This window comes from Mastigoproctus giganteus, chromosome 11 (assembly GCF_048544385.1).
Source record: "Mastigoproctus giganteus isolate SK-2022 chromosome 11, ASM4854438v1, whole genome shotgun sequence".
Taxonomy (NCBI): Eukaryota; Metazoa; Arthropoda; class Arachnida; order Uropygi; family Thelyphonidae; genus Mastigoproctus; species Mastigoproctus giganteus.
Window position 1 is genome coordinate 90,478,316 of NC_143585.1, and position 16,332 is coordinate 90,494,647.

The 16,332-nt window shown below is 36.8% G+C and overlaps 1 protein-coding gene across 1 annotated transcript in view; it reads right to left on the minus strand.

Moving 5' to 3' along the window:
- Positions 1 to 16,332, minus strand: part of LOC150078247 (disintegrin and metalloproteinase domain-containing protein adm-2-like) — a 232,142-nt gene that overhangs the window by 205,215 nt on the left and 10,595 nt on the right. The window contains exons 2-3 of the mRNA XM_090384510.1: positions 1,358 to 1,429; positions 1,082 to 1,251 (exon numbers count right to left, since the gene is read on the minus strand). Of these exons, the coding sequence (XP_090240636.1) occupies positions 1,082 to 1,251; positions 1,358 to 1,429 (242 nt within the window). The remainder of the gene's footprint in view (positions 1 to 1,081; positions 1,252 to 1,357; positions 1,430 to 16,332) is intronic.

Consider the following 16,332-nt stretch of genomic DNA (forward strand, 5'->3'; position numbering starts at 1 on the left):
TGTGCCCTATAATCAAATTCTCACAAATTCATTGTTACCTTTCCTGAACTAAAAAGTTTAAAAAGGTACCTATCTTCTAGACCAGATGACTGTAAAACAGTTTGCTATGTTACTGGTCACCTTGGCACATCCAGGGTCCTGAGCTGGATATCACCATTCTTCTCTTTCTTGGTGATTCCTTTCTACTTCTGACTCTCTCTCTCTCTCTCTCTCTCTCTCTCTCTCTCTCTCTCTCTCTCTCTCTCTCTCTCTCTCTCTCTCTCTCTCTCTCTCTCTCTCTCTCTCTCAGGGTAACTCGGGATTTTTTTTTTTTTTTTTTTTGTTTCAGCTGGTGCAGCATAAGCCTCAGGCTTCCTTGCACCATATGGCTAATAATAATAATAAATCTCTATTAAAAGTCTTCTGCTTTTCAATTTCTAAAAGTTCTTGGATTAGCAATTAGTAACCCTCGCAGCTATGGAAGAAACTTCTTGGAGGCCTACCACGTTCAGGAATATTGTCAGAATAACCATTCTCCCTTCAAGAATACTATTTGATGATATCCACAACTCCAATACAACAGAAAACCATCTCCCTGGCAAGTCACATGACAACAGTACAAGATGAATTCATCTGCTCTCCAGATCACATGTTCAATTCACGTCCCAGAGCTGACAAATCAAAGCCTCTGATATCCCACTCCACCTCTCCTTCTAGCAGAGAAGAGATAGCACTCAGAAGACTCTTAAGCTATTAATGACACCTCAATGATTCCTCATGATTTTTGCCTCAGATTTCTGTAGATCGTAGATCCAAAGCTCTTTTTATATACATTTTTCTACAGTAAAATGTAGTGTCAATATATTTTCCTCGGATAATTTTCACCATTCTTTCAGTGTAATGTTTCAAATTTGCATGTATTATTCACAGAAGAAGGGAAGAGAGTTCAACTCATTAATTTATCTGTACCATATACATCCAGAAGAGTGTAGTATGTTTTCCCTCAGATTAGTTGTTCTTATGTTTTTAATTGTCCTTTACATTAAAGAAGTTGATAGAATTTCTTGAAATAATGCAAACCAATTAGCTTTAAAATACTTACGTTATAAGTTGTGCATTATCATTAGGATGTGTCGGTGACAAGACTTCTAGCCTATATTTAAGAAATTCATTAAGTGTTGCATCACCATCTGTAGATACAGTAATTTCATCCTGTTCTGACCAGATAATTACACCAACCACAGAAATTAAAATGTTCAGTGGGGCATACAGCTAGTAATAAAAACAAAATAACATTGCAATGTAACAGCATTCAGTTTCACAAATAATGCAAAATTATTCACTTCATAAAAGATGGAAAAATATTAACAATACTTACTCCATACAGAATATTAGCAATTTCAATAGCTCTCCGGAAAACAGCCTCTTTATTGTTGTTTAATTCTTTGAACTAAAATAAAACCATACACATACAACATTGTCTTTAATTTCAGAAAGTGCTCATAATCTTGAGTATGTAAATACAAAAGAATATATATCATAAATGTATTTTTTTTTAAAGCTAAATTTTCATCTTTGTCAAACAAGATGAAAATTTCGCTTTAAATTTTCATCTTGTTTGACAAAGGCTATGCAACAAATAAGAAAAAATATTGCAAAATTATTCATGTTTCACTGCCACACCTTATACTTTTTGAATGATAATAATATCCAAAAGTAATGTTGCTTTCAATTTCATGAAGTCAACCTGTTAATATATACACTTTTATTTGGGAATTCATTTGAAAAGAAATATTTAATAAAAATGAAAAACTAAATATTATTTTATTACCTTAAATATGGACTTCAAGACTTTGTCTACAGATAACATGATTCTAATCGGTGTCATATGGACTGCAAATATTTCTCTTAACTGATATGTGAAGTAATACCCAAAATTTTCTGAAACTCCTTTACTGTGGTAATGCAGATTACAGTGTGGAGTTTCTTCAGTTTCTTCTGCTTGGTGGTGAAAGTGCAGCTTTGTAAGCATTTTGGCACTAACCCCCACTCATCTAAATATTTTATTGCTTAGTATCATGCCTTCAAATAAGACTGCATTAGTATGTTTTTTGAGTTCTGTGTTTTACTATAATGAGAGATTTAAAAGAACAAAAAGTTCCAAGGATTAAAATGTTAATCAGAATTTTTCAAAGTCATTAGCATTAGTAGAGGCATATGATGCAAGAAAGCAAGCTTATGCAGCATCAGCCAAAAAACTCTTCCACTTCACCCCTCCGTTCGTTCGAAATACCTGTCCAGCTGAGCCTTAAATTTATTTAAGCTAACTTCCACAAGGGATGGAAGTCTGTTCCACCAACCAACTACCCGCTGGCTAAAGGCAAATTTCCGCACATCTATCCTACATCTGTCTTTCCTCAATTTGAATTTATGCCCTCTCAGGTGATTATTCTGAGCAAGAGGCAGTATCCCATCAGCATTGAGCATGCTCAAACCATTCAAGACTTTATACACCTCTATCAGATCACCTCGCCGGTGCCTAGTCTCCAGACACTGTAATTTGCAAAACTTAAGCCTTTATTCGTAAGAGCACCCCTTTGTTCCATTCACTAACCTTGTTGCCCTTCTCTGTACTCGTTCCAGCAGCTCTACATCCTTCTTGAAATGAGGCCTCCAAACCTGTATACAGTACTCAAGGTGCAGCCTGACCATTGCCTTATACAAGGGAATAATCACCTCCCTATCCCTGCTAGAAAAATTCCTGTATATCATTCATAAGACACCATGGGCTACTCTTGCAGCCCATCTGCACTGCTCAGAGAACTTCATATCTGCCTGCACAATTACTCCCAGGTCCTTTTCATTCTCTACCACTGTCAGTGTAGTACCACAGAGTTGATACGTTGTTCTGGGGTTGCTGTTTCCCATATGTAGTACTTTACATTTGTCAATGTTAAACTTCATTTGCCACTTCTCAGCCCATCTGCTCAACCTTTCCAGATCCTGTTGCAGCAGCATAGCGTCAGTAGCATCCTTAACAACCCTGCCAACCTTTGTATCGTCTGCAAACTTGGACATTAAGCTTGATATACCATCATCAATATTATTTATAAATACAGAAAACAACAATGGACCCAACACTGAACCCTGAGGGACTCCACTAATAACATTAGTCCACGATGAGCAGTGTCTATTAATTACCACTCTCTGTCTTCTACCACTCAACCATCCCTTTATCCATAGCAACAATTTGCCACCAATGCCACACTGCTCCAATTTTGGCAGCAGTCTTCCATGTGCAACAGTATCAAAAGCCTTTCTAAGATCCAAATATATAATATCAAAGTTATTCTCTGCATCCAATTCTTTTGTGACTACATCATAGTATCCAATCAAATTGGTCAGGCAAGACATTCCCTTCACAAAACCATGCTGTCTCTGAGCTATAACTGAGTTCTTGTCAAGATGATCCTGCAGTGCTTTTTTAACCAGTGCTTCCATTAATTTTCCTGGAACAGAAGTTAAACTCACAAGTCTATAATTACTTGTGTCAGCCATTGATCCTCCTTTGTGAATTGGGGTTACATTTGCACATCTCCAGTCTGTGGGTACCTCCCGAGTCCAAGGAAGCTCTCATAATTATGTCTAACGGATTGCTTACTTCCTTTGCTGCCTCCTTTAATATAACTGGATAGATCCCATCCACCCGAAGGTGCCTTTCTTGTATTTATCTTCAACAATTTCTCCTCCACTTTACTCTCAATTATTACAAGATCATCTAGCTCACTGCCGGTGTTTACTTCATCTATGGCATTCCCCTTCCTGAATATCTCCTCATGTGTGAATGTAGATGCAAAATATTGATTTAGTTTGTTAGCTACCTGAGCAGGATCATGAACAGTTGAACCATCGATATCAAATGGACCAATCTGATTCATCCCCTTCCTTCTAGAGTTTACATAAGTAAAGAACTCCTTGCTGTTTTTCTTTGCATCCCTTGCCAAAGATTTCTCGTAATCTGCCTTCGCCTGCCTAACTTCCTTTGTAACTTGGTTAAGATCAACTTATATCTATCATAGGCTTCTGTGTCACATGTTAATTTATATGTATCCCATGCATTTTTCTTTTCTGCCATATGTCTCATTAGTTCATCTGACATCCACTTAGGCCTAAACCTTGAACAATATTTCTTAGTTGGTATGTAACGCCTAGTAGCTTCCAAGATAAGTTCTTTGAATGCTTCCCATTTTGAGTTTGCTGTTGGTAACATCATCAGTTGGACCCACTGTATAGAATTTAAATACTGTCTCAAACCATTGTAGTCGCCTTTACGAAAGCAATAACCCTTCCCTTAACCCCTGATTGTAGTTACCTCCTTGAGTAAATCCCACTTCAGCACACTGTGATCACTGCCACCTAGTGGTTCCTGTATCTGCAGATTCTTAATGCATGAAGAATCACTACTGATCATCAAATCACTAGTATTTCTCCCTCTAGTTACCTCCCGAACATGCTGATTTAGAAAAAAATCATCCAATAAATCCACAAAAGCCTTGCTAGTGTGTGAGTGACCAACCCACAAATTCCAGTCAATATCTGGGAAATTAAAATCCCCCATTATAAGACTCTCTGATTTACTGGCCCACTTTATTTCCCTGTACAGTTTCTTATTATACTCATCAGAGTCATTAGGCTTATAGCACACTCCTACTCTCAATTTTGATCTCCCAATGCTTAAGTCACACCAAACTGACTCGACACTGCACTGTCCAGCGATGTCGACTGGCTTCACTTCCTTTGATTTTATGTGTTTCTTAACTAATAGCATAACCTCTCCTCCCTTCCTATCCTGTCTATCCTTTCTGTAGACGTTGTACTCCCCAAATTCCAGTTCTGCATTACTTATATCTGTGTGACACCACATCTCTGATATCCCAACAATATCCGCCTTTGATGCTTTGAACAATACCTCAAATTCATCAAATTTATTTACCAAACTCCTAGCATTGGTGTATATGCAAGTATACATGCACCTGTTCTTTTTGTTAGCTACCCTAACACAACCCATGTGTTTACTTGTACCCCAATGACTCCCAGCAGTCTCTGAAATATCCTGCATCTTATTTTCCAAGCTGCTGCTCATTCCAATAGAAGCAGTGCAAGAATCACTTTCACCTCTGCCAGTGGCTACTGTTAATCTATTAGCCCTTGTATCCCCCCAATCACATTCTACAGTGCTGTTTCTTTAAGCAACATGATGCATAGTTGAAAGAATTGAATTAAATTATCAGGAGCTAAAAGCTCCTTATCCTACACACAGTAAAAATCTATCTTTATTTCTTGTTAGTATTAATTACATATATTGCTCAGATGTTTTGTGGTACTTTCTGCACCACTTCATTAGGAACTGTAAAGATAGCAAGACAAGGAACTAAGAAACTCATTGTTCTGAGTGAGTTGATGTTATTGTAGAGTTCACATCCCAGGTAAGTCAGTTTCCTTAAAACACTTTTTAATATTTTAAATTGCTTTTTGATAATTTTTTGTCTTTTCCTTTAAATCCATAAATTTTAGCATTAACTGAAATTGGCAAACAATGTATTATATAACAATACATGAGTTTAACATTAGTAAGTATTACGTAATTAATACAAAATCTCTAATCATCCTTGTCCTGTTTTTGCAGTCAATAATGAAATGTTGCTGAAAGTATCAGAAAACATCTGAGCAATAGCTGTAATTATTCATAAGAAAAAATAAAGGCAGATTTTGACTCTATGTAAGAAAAAGTGCTTAATTCCTCATAAATCAGTTGTACAATGTCTTTGGAGGCTGCCAGATTTAAACATCTAAGAAAATGGTGCAAAATAGGGCACTGTGGGTTGGCTACTGACAAATATAAATATATTTGTCAGTAGCCAATCCACATCACAATCATAACATATCAAATGAGCAAATATGCCACTCATGCTATCTTTCTGCAGCATTTTCTGACCAACAGAATGGTCCAGATTCGTGATGCTCTTTATTAACCAGTTCAGCTTCCTAACCTCAGTCTCACTATCAAAACTTAGTCTTTCTCTGTCTTTTTCACACAAAATAGCAAACTTTGGCTTTGCCATTAAATTCAAAATTTCTTTGAATTTTTGCTTATTTTTAAATAACAAATTGGCTAACACTGACTACTTAATGAAATGGTTTACATTAGCTAGTTAATAAATTGGCTTTCATGTAAGCTAGTCTACATTGCATAAATTATGTGAAACATGCAAATCATTTACATGTACCATTTACAGTAATTTTTTTTTTGTGTGATCTGAAGATAATTAACAATGTCCTTCAAAAAGATGCCAAAGAAGCACATATAAACTTTAAAAATGACATAAATATGCAAGATTTTTCATGTATTATAAAATCTGGAAAAGGAAATGCATTTGTTTTGTATGGAGATGTGATTTTTCAATTTAAAGTATCAGGAAATGTGATACAATCAGATATTTGTATAGAAATAAGCACAAGAATATTCAATGTCTAAAAAGAAATGCAAAAATAGCTGGGCATCATGGCAAGATCCAGTATTTCTTACAATTCAAATTGAAGGTCCAGTTCTAAAATAGTGTTCACAGAACAGCTGCTAGATAGTCCACAAACCTATTCATAGTTCTCTAAGAGCCATTTGAATCAGCTAGTGTATACTCTGGCTGCCTCCGATCTGCCAACCATAGGGAGTCTGAGTACGTGCATGTGTGGGAATTGTCGAGGTCACATTATGTCAACGAGCTGAGTATGCACCATATCCAAAAATTTCATTTATACATGTTTCCACTCCACTTTGATTATTAATGATGCATTAGTAGATTAAACTACAAACTTATTTGTGAAAAAGATCTAAGCCCTCCAAAAACTTCCTCATTCATCTGCCAAATATATACCTGATCTCAGTTCAAATCTCAATTATGTCCATTTCCATTTAAAATCTGCCAAAAACTACTTATTTTTTCTGACAGTCTCAATTATGTTTCTTCAACCATTACTCATCTCAGTTGCCCTAAATATTCACTCTATGATTCCTATTGCTTCAAAATTGGTACTTGAACATATGTCTGCTCTAATACGTACATCTAACTTAAAATCTCTCTGCTTCACTCTGCCAAATTCATCTGTTGTTGCTACTGTTTTCCTAACTCCACTAACACTAGAAAGTCTTTGATCTCCTTTCTTTGAAACCTAACTTTCTCAGTATAACTTTCCTAACAATTAAGTAATTTTCCTAGATGATCTTAATATTTACATTCCAGTTAGCTTCAGTTTTGTAGTTACACAGAACAAGCTGGTTAAGGTGCCAAGCCTTCTGCAATTATTAATGACCTCGTAAAATTTGTTCATTTACCTAACAGAATACCACAATCCTAACTACACGACCAACAACCCATAAAAGTACACAGTCAATGTTAGTGATTGTCTAGCATATTAAATCACAACTTGGTGATCATCTCTCTTCTCCAATGGAGCCTCTCTCTATCATAGTCATTCTCAGCTTCTGTTGTCTGGCATTACAGGGATGGAAAATGGAATGATCCACATATTTTCCATTCTTCTTTTCTGGGGATTACTGTCTTAAACGTTCTGATGCCATGTTTTCTCACACCATGCTAGTGAAATTATTCTTGTAGGGATGAAATACTTTATTCCACCCTAAAATCTTTTCCATTATCGAAACCTTGGTTTTCCAATAAATGTGCTAAGGCTGTTCAAGATAAGAATGTAGCATATTGCAGTTGACTTAAATCCAAATCTACACCTTTGTGTTCTGCCTCTACTAAAGCTCATAACAACTGTAAACCAATTAATCAAGCCAGATTCTATTCTGAACAGGTTAAGGGTACAAAACCTGCTTCTTGTCCAAATGGTAGTCAAGCATTCTGATCCCTTGCTAAATGTTGGCAAAGGACCAAAATTGACCATTGGTTGCAATTTCTGTCCATCAATATTCCCACCTCTGTTACAACCTGATGGTTCTAATGCATATCCCCAGGGGCTCACATCTAGTGAGTATGGGCTTGGCAAACCCAGGGTCCTGAGCTGGATATCATCATTCTTCTCTTTCTTGGTGATTCCTTTCTACTCTCTCTCTCTCTCTCTCTCTCTCTCTCTCTCTCTCTCTCTCTCTCTCTCTCTCTCTCTCTGTCTCTCTCTCTCTCTCTCTCTCTCTCTCTCTCCCTCTCAGGGTAATGCAGGAATTTTTTTTTTGGCTGGTGCAGTATAAGCCTCGGGCTTCCTTGCACTGCATGGCTAATAATAATAATAAAATAATAATAAAAATAAATCTTCAGCTAAAGATAAATATGGACAATTTTGATGACAAGAAAGCTCCAGGTCCTGATAACATTTTTCTCCACTTGTTCTCAAACCTTGTGCTCCTAAGCTTCTGCTCTTGTAAACTTTATGCTTTCTTATTTCTTCTGCTTGGAAATTTCCACGTATCCAGCCAGTTCATAAAATGGGTGACAAATATCTCCCTTATAATTATCATTCCATTGCATTTAACTATAGTCATTCCAAAGTAATTAGAAAATCCATCAGCCATCAACTCTTAAACAATCTCAAAACCTTCCAGCTAGCTGATCAATGATCACCAACATGCATTTCATCAGTGTCAATCCACTGGTGATACATATGTAATTTATGTAATTTAACTTATGTAATTTATCCTGGGACAAATTCAATAGGAAACAGGATGAGGAGAAGCTCCCATCTTATGGCCTGAAAACAGTTTTTTAAAAATTGGGTAGTCAGCTTTCTATCGCTCTCTGACTTTTCACAGCAGGTGATGGTAGATAGCATTCTGTCTTAAACTTGCTTAACTAATGCTTGCATTTCCCCACGGTTCATTTCTTTCTCCCATTTTTTACCTGTTGACTATTAATGACCATCTTCTTCTGACTGGAAATCCTATCTATAGTTTTGCTGATGATAGCACATTACATTCCACCTTCCAGCCTGGGAAATCTTATCAGGATACAAAGGCAATGCATAAACATTTTGATCACACTTTGTAGACTTGGAGGAGGCACTATTCTAATAGCCTAGTTAAGCATGTACCCAAAGATAGCTAATGTGCTGTTTTTTTATGAAACTCCAAATACAAAAGTATTAGAACCTGTAATAGTAACCTCCATGGGTTGAAAACTGAGAAGACAGAAGACACTGATATTAGATTTGAATTTCTATAAATTGTAATTTTTGGGTATACATGTGAATGAAGGTTGTTCAAAGCTCTACCATGGATATTTAAAAACAATATTCTGTTTCAGAGCATATTTAAGATTTTTACCAAGTGAGTAGAAGAAATATAATATTGAGAGCACAAAAAAAAAACAGAAAAGCTAGCTTTTTTGATGCAGAGGAAACAATATTTATGTGCTTATACCAAGAGAGATTAAAAGTCAAAGTAATCTCTAATAGAGATGTGTGATCTCTACAAAGCTAAGTGTCACTGAAGATGAGCATATGAGCAGTAGATACTTTTTTTTTTTTGCAAGAAATAAAATTTGCACACATTCTTGCATTATTAAAAGTAACCATGTTTCCCCAAGGTTCATTTCTTCCTCCCATTCTTTTCCTGTTCTTCTATCTATAGTTTTGGTGATGATAGCATATTACATTCCACCTTTCGGCCTGGGAAATCTTATCCTGCACAAACAGCCTCGACTTCTCATGTATCCACCACCGATTCCTTAAATGCTAATCTCCAGGTAATTCTTCAATGGGGGTGAAGAAAACATGGTTATTTTTGATAATTCTAAAACATGTGGAAATTTTATTTCCTGGAAATATTTTTTATCACATCTTGTATTTAATAAGAGGTCAGAAATGGTGGGAGAAGCCATATGAGAACCTTTCAAAGTCACCAAACTGAAAAGTATAACAAATAGTCACTAGTGAGTGGCATTGTTTCATGTCTAAATTCAGTTCATGATCCAAAAGAAATTTTGAAAAAATACAAATTAATGAACTTCTCAAGGAAAAGCTTGGAATTTTAACCATTCCTCACAGAAATGCTGAGCATGAGAGCATATTCAATCAGATGGGGAAAAAAAAAAGCAATTCAAGGTTTTCTCTTTCTGGTGAAACTTTCAAAATGTCTGGGCAGCAGGGCTATCATTATTAACAAAACTTTGACTCAATTTCTGGACAGGGCAAAATCTTTGTTTTGAAGTCTAGCAGACAATCCACACAGAAATTCAGAGTTTTTTTTTTAAATTGCTACAGATGACAGTAATAAAATTGAATTCAAGCTATATTTCGAGGGCAGGGGTGACCTTTTCTAATAAAAAAAAACAATTCAAATTGAAAGTAGCTTTCAAACATTAGTTTGAAACCTTTCAAAAATCCTAGGCAAGCTAGTAAACAGTCCCATCCTATATTATCAATGAAATTTAATTTCAAGTCCAAATTCTTGATTTTAAAATATTTCCTGCTTTCAAACTGCTTTGACAATAATTTGCAAAAATTATTATTATTATTAATTTTTATAAATTACAAATTCTGACTAAAGCAGTTATTAGTTTATGCAAAGAAAGCACTTGTATCTGCTGAATATCACTGTAAGGATTTTAAATAACATTCATAACTCTCACCATCTGTTGTGGGCCAAAAGTAATTTCAGATATAAAAGCCTGCTCTTTAAATCTTACCATCCAAGCATTTCAGTACACTATATCTGACAATCTTTAGAGGTTTCCATAACTACCAACTTTTGACTTTTGAAAATCTGGAGTTTACATATTTGTAGCCAAGAGGGTAAACTGTTGTTGTTGTTGTTGTTGTTGTTGTTTGTTAGATTTATTGGTGGATCAGCAACTTAGGCTATAATGCACTAATTACTGTCTGATATTTTCTTCATTTTTCTTACAGGTGATAGGGGTTCAGATAAGATGATATTTATTTATAAATTTTAGAAAAAGAAAAATGTCATCCATGTTCTCTCGCTCTCCTAGAATACACTGTAGTGTTAAATGATTGCAATTATGAAAATTAGAGGAAAAAGCTGTTTTCCGTTCTTTTTAATATTGTGGGCATTCTATGATGATATGCTTTACTGTTAGTGGGCAATTACTGCATTGTGGAGGGTCACTGTTTGTTAATAGATAGCTATGAGTGAGGAAAGTATGACCAATGCGTAATCTGGCTAGAATAGTTTCTTCCTTTCTGTTTCGTCTCAGGCTGGATTGCCACTGTTTAGGTTCTCTCTCTTGATTTCAAAAAGTTTATTATTTGTCTGATCTTTCCAAATGCGTGTCCACACTTCTTTATACATCTGTTTGATAAAGGACTTATGATCACTATAAGGAGTCCTGAAATTAGATGGCATCGTATTTGTAGCAATTTTAGCAGCTAAATCTGCCTGCTTGTTTCCTGGGATTCCAACATGTCCAGGGATCCAACAAAATATTACGAGCTGTCCATGTCCATGAAGTGCTAATAACTGTGCCAAAATTTTCTGTATCAGAGGATGACTAGGGAAGGATTTACACTGTAGAGCATTAACAGCACTTAACGAGTCCATATATATGATGGATTTAGCATGTGAGGCTTCTTTTATATTCTCTAGAGCTAGCAGAATACCATATAACTCTGAGGTATAAGTACTGCATTCTGGTGGAATGCTGTCTGGAGATGGTGGCATTTGGTAGTACTACAGTTGTGCCAACTTTATTACCCATTTTGGATCCATCTGTGTATAGTTGAATGAGGCTGCTAAACTCTGTGGAGTGAACCATATGTATTTGTCTAATGTTGATATAGGGGAAGTTATTCTTTCCCCATTGCTGAAAATGTCTATCAATATGTACCGGAGGCAAATTTCCATGGCTGGGTTTCCATGCTAGTGTCCTGAAGAGTGTTAGAAAACTTCAGGCCCCAGCTTGTGATCAAAGCTTGAAGCCTAATGCCAGATGGTTTGTTGTAACACCGTTTAGTTTGATAGAGATTTCTCCATTTTGGCATGAAGAGGCATTGCCACATGGGATGATGTGGGAGACTGCTGATTTTGGCTGCATAATTTAGTAGTAGAGCTTCTCGCCTAAAGTGTAACGGCGGTTCAGAGGCTTAAGATTGGCGATGTGCAGAAAGCCCCCAGTGCAACTCTTAGTTCACTGTATGTACAGAATCAAGCCATTTCGATACACTTGGCCTGGCTGAGTCATATGCAGGAAACCCATAGTCTAACCACGATCTGATGAGTGGGCAATATAGATGTAACAACACATAATGATCTGCACCCTATGACATAGAAGAAATTACTCTGAGAAGATTTAGTTTTCTAAGACAACTTGTACGAATATGTTTTATATGTTCTAGGAAGTTTAATTTTTTATCAAGTATTAAACCAAGAAATCTAATACTAGGTTGGAAAGTAATACAATGAAAATCCAACTGAAGGTCTGGATCAGGATGTAAAGAACGTTTGCGACAGAAGTGCATGGCAGTCGTTTTTGGTTTAGAAAGCCGATATCCATTATTTTTGGCCCAATAGACTATTTTGTTAATGTTGTCTTGTAGTTGTCTTTCAGTAAGTCTCATATTTTGAGAATGACATGACATGGCAAGAACGTCAGCGTACAAGTATGCATCAACTGTGTTAGGTATGCACTTGGTAATAGACTCAATCCTAATGGCAAAGAGTGTGGCGCTCAACACTGATCCTTGGGGAACTCCCTCTTCTTGTACATACGCTCAAGATAATGAAGAGTGGAATCAGACCTGAAAGAATCTGTTGCCTAGAAAGTTCTTAATAAATTTTGGGAGATTACCCCGAAGTTCAGATTTATGCAAGTCCTGAAGAATCCCATATTGCCAAGAACTCCCTCTTCTTGTATATATGCTCGAGATAATGAAGAGTGGAGGACCTAAAAGGATCTGTTGCCTAGAAAGTTCTTAATAAATTTCGGGAGATGACCCCAAAGTCCAGATTTATGCAAGTCCTGAAGAATCCCATATCGCCAAGTTGTAACAAAGGGTTTTTTGATGTCAACACATACCATGACTGGGTGTTCATTTCTCAGGAATGCGTTCCGGATATTTGTTTCAGCTTTGATAATGAGATCAAGCGTATATCTTTTTCTCCGGAAACCATACTGACTTCGACTTAAAATGTTTTGAGTCTCTAAAAACCATGTCAGTCTAGCGTTAATTATTTTTTCCAATGTTTTTCTAGACAACTGGTTAGAGAAATGGGACGGAAATTTTGGGATCTGTGTGATCTTTCCCCAGTTTCGGGAAGGTTATCACATAAGAATGGCACCAGCTAGCGGGGTAATACTCCTCTAAGAAAATTCTGTTATACAGTCATAAGAGGACAGTTAATGATTCCTCACTTAAATGTCAGATCATAGTGTAATAAATCCCATCGGGACCTGGAGCACTGTTTTTCACTTGTGCAAGTGCATTATGCAATTCATTCATGGTCAGAGGCAGATTATAAGAATGAAGGATGGCAGTATTAAAATTTAGTTTGTATTTTTCTGTCTGGGATTTTAACAATTGAAATGCTGGTTCATATGTGGCAACAGCTGAAAGCATTTCAAACGAAGTACCTAAGGCATTGGCAATTTCTGTGGGTTCAGAAATTTCCTTCCCTTTTACAAGTAGAATAGGAGAAGTTGTCTGCGAGTATTTTAGCATTAATTCTTTTGATTTTTTCCCATATTGTAGAAGTATCTGTGGATCTGTTTATGGTGGAGGCATAATGTGCTCATGCTTCTTTTTTACTCTCTCGTTTTATATGACGAGCTTTAGCTCTGGCTCTCTTAAACTGTAGGAGGTTGGCTGTGGTTGGATGTTTTCGAAAAATATTTCAATATTTGTTCCTTTCTTTTTTAGCACTGTTGCATGCCATTCCACCACATTTTTGGATGAAGCCGGATTTTGGACGATGACTTTTGTATAGCAGTCTTGGATGCTTTCATTATTTTATCTGTAATGTAGCTTACTGCAGTATCAATTGTGTGGGTTGCTATAAAGACAGTATCTAAGTGAGCTATTTCTTGGTATTTAGTCCAGTTAGCCTTATCAAAATTCAGGTTCTTCTAATGTAGTAGTAGTAGTGGCATGTGATGCAAGAAAGCAAATGTATAAGCTTATGCAGCATCACCCAAAAAAAAAAAAAAATATCACACCATTCCCTCCAAATGCCTGTCCAGTTCCTCCTTAAATTTATTCAACCTATCGACTTCCACAACGACAGATGGAAGTTTGTTCCAGCAATTAACCACCCGCTGGCTAAAGGCAAATTTCCGCACATCTATTCTACATCTGTCTTTTCTTAATTTGAATTTATGCCCCCTTAGGTTCGTAATCTGAACAAGTGGAAGGATCCCATCAGAATTCAGCGTGCTCAACCCATTCAAGGCCTTATATACCTCAATCAGATCACCGCGCAGGTACCTAGTCTCCAGCCACTGCAATTTGCAGAACTTAAGCCTCTCTTGGTAAGAGGATCCCTTCATTCCCCTCACCAATCTTCTTGCCCTTCTCTGTACCCGCTCAAGTAAATCTACATCCTTCCTAAAATGAGGTCTCCAGACCTGTACACAGTACTCAAGGCGTGGCCTGACCATTGCCTTATACAGAGGGATAATCAGCTCCTTTTCCCTGCTAGCAAAATTCCTATATATCATTGACAAAACCCCATGACCTGCCCTGGCAGCCTGTCTGCATTGCTCAGAAAACTTCATATCTGACTGCACAATTACTCCCAGATTTTTTTCATTTTCTACCACCTTAAGTGTAGTACCACACAGCTGGTACGTTTCTCTGGGGTTATTTCTACCCATATGCAGTACTTTGCATTTGTCAAGGTTAAACTTCAGTTGCCACTTCTTAGCCCATCTGCCCAAATTATCTAGATCCTGTTGCAGTAGCAGACTGCCATTACTGTCATTAACAACCCTGCTAACCTTTGTATCATCTGCAAACTTTGACATTAAGCCTGATATACCTTCATCAATATCATTGATAAATATACAAAACAACAGTGGACCTAACACCGAACCCTGTGGGACTCCACTAATAACATTAGTCCAAGAAGAGCAGCACCCATTGATTACCACCCTCTGTCTTCTCGCACTTAACCATCCTTTTATCCATTGTAGTAACTTACCCTTAATACCATTCTGCTCCAATTTGTACAATAGTCTTCCATGCGCAACAGTGTCAAAAGCTTTCCTGAAATCCAAATATATGATATCAAAATTGTTTTTCGCATCCAGTTCCTTTGTAACCACATCATAATATCCTATCAAATTTGTCAGACAAGACTTTCCCTTAACAAACCCATGCTGTGTCTGAATTATTGCTGCAGTCTTGTCTAGATGATCCTGCAATGCATCTTTAACCAGCGACTCCATTATTTTACCCGGAACAGAAGTTAAACTAACTGGTCTGTAATTACTCGTGTCACCCTTCGATCCCCCTTTGTGAATTGGGGATACATTTGCACATCTCCAGTCCGTGGGAACCTCCCCTGAGTCCAAGGATGCACTCATAATTATGGCTAAGGGTTTGCTTAGTTGCTTTTCCGCCTCCTTTAATATAACTGGATAGATCCCATCCACCCCAGGTGCTTTTCTTATGTTTAACTTCAACAATTTCTCTTCCACTTTGCACTCAGTTATTACAAGATCATTAAGCACCCTGCTACAATTTGATAACCTTCTGCCATTTTCAAACCTTAATAATTCCTCACGTGTGAATGTAGATGCAAAATACTCATTCAGTTTGTTTGCTATATGAGCAGGATCATCAACAGTTGAATCATCGATGTCAAGTGGACGAATCAGATTTATCCCCTTCCTTTTAGAGTTTATATAAGTAAAGAAATCCTTGCTGTTTTTCTTAGCATCTTTTGCCAAGGATTTCTCGTAATCTGCCTTCGCCTGCCGAACCTCCTTTGTGACCTGATTACAGATTAACTTATATGTGCCATAGGCTTCTGAGTCGCTTGATAATTTATATGCATCCCATGCATTTTTCTTCTCTGTTACGAGTCTCATTAGTTCATTTGACAACCATTTAGGCCTAAACCTTGAACAATATTTCTTAATAGGTATGAAACTTTTAGTAGCTTCCATGATTAATTCCTTGAATGCTTCCCACTTAGAATTTACTGTTGGTAAATTCTAATGTTACTCTGAGGAGTAGAACTTATACAGAAAGTACAGATGATAGGAAAGTGATCGCTACCACGAGGGTTATTAGTAACAGTCTTGTCTACAAGAGGAACTATCACTGGAGAGCATATTGAAAGATCAATAGCAGAGCTTGAGCCAGATGGTAAATGCACGTATGTGT